A 1,231-nucleotide genomic window follows, 5' to 3' on the forward strand; every position below is an offset into this window, starting at 1 on the left:
GAAGGCAGCAGGGTGCTCAGAGGCTTGCCTGAGCCCCAGGAGGTGTTGAACCTCCTTGGGGACAGAAGGCAAAGCAAGCAGGCAGGGCAGGGCGGGCAGCCTGACTCCATCCTCTCTTCTCCAAAGCCTGGCTGCCGGCTCCGGCCATGTTTGGTGCCCTCATTGACTCCTCCTGCATCTACTGGCAGAAGCAGTGCTCCCAGCGTCGATTCTGCATCTACTACAACAACGACTTTCTCCGCAACAGGTACCCCTGTTGTGTGTCCCCAGGATCCCCCTGGCAGGGATGACTATGGGGACGGTCCCCAGCTCAGCCTGGTGCTGGCTGGAGGGGCCACCTCCAGACATGGCATCTCTGGGGCTGCAGGTGGGCTACAAGGTGGTGGGCACCATCCTCCTCGCCCTCATCAGCTGGAAGGTGAAGAGGAGCAAGGAGTACAACGTGCAGGAGAAGGCAGCGGGGCTGGGGTAGCCAACTCAAAGACTGACTCATGCTCCCCATTACCCACTGCCAGTACTCGATCTTTTCTGGGTTTGTTTTCTCCTAAGGGAGCGTCTTCACCTTAGCAGCTCTGAGCTCCTCTCCTGCAGCCCATGGCACTGCCATGCTCCTGGCAAAGGATGCTCCATGTCAGCCTCATCCTGGGACCGACTCCTCCCAGGCTCTCCAGCCACACCTTGCTCATCACTTTGGGGAGGGGTCAGTCCCCCAGTCCTCCAACATCTGGAGCAGGAGGTAGACAGGGGCTGGAGCACAGCTCCATTGCATATACCCAGAGAAGTGCCTGCTGTGGGCCATGGTCCAGCTCTCCAGCATGACATTTCCAGCCGGGTAATGCCCTCCTGACTGGGACAGGAGCAGAGGAGAAGCCTGCCAATCCTGTGGGCTGCCCCATGTGTCCCCCTGCCCACACCCCTCGCAGAGATCAGCATGGACACTGCATGTGTTGTGAAAAGTTATCACTTGGGGTTTATTGTAGAGCATTTTGGGAGTTTGTTGCTCTTTTATATATTTTTTTTTTAAAAAAATAAAGGTCACTTTTCCAACTGTGGTGCTTTGCTGGTCTCCCCCCACCCCAAAAGCCATCCCCATCGGCAAGGCAGGGGGGTGGGGATGCCTGCAGGGCACATCCTGGCAGATGCTGAGTGCATCTCTTCCTGGCACAGGTAGAGAAACACTGACAGGTGGGGCATGCGCTCCTTCTGCAGCTCCACCAGTGCCGAGGGGCTG

General features: G+C 57.8%; 1 protein-coding gene across 1 annotated transcript in view; it reads left to right on the plus strand.

Moving 5' to 3' along the window:
• The window catches only part of LOC104270805 (solute carrier organic anion transporter family member 2A1-like), a 29,359-nt gene extending 28,887 nt beyond the window's left edge, over positions 1-472 (plus strand). Inside the window, 2 exon segments of the mRNA XM_009865276.1 lie at positions 106-255; positions 345-472. Of these exon segments, the coding sequence (XP_009863578.1) occupies positions 106-255; positions 345-472 (278 nt within the window).
• Positions 473-1,231: the final 759 nt, after the last annotated feature.

This window comes from Apaloderma vittatum, unplaced genomic scaffold, assembly GCF_000703405.1.
Source record: "Apaloderma vittatum isolate BGI_N311 unplaced genomic scaffold, ASM70340v1 scaffold4382, whole genome shotgun sequence".
Taxonomy (NCBI): Eukaryota; Metazoa; Chordata; class Aves; order Trogoniformes; family Trogonidae; genus Apaloderma; species Apaloderma vittatum.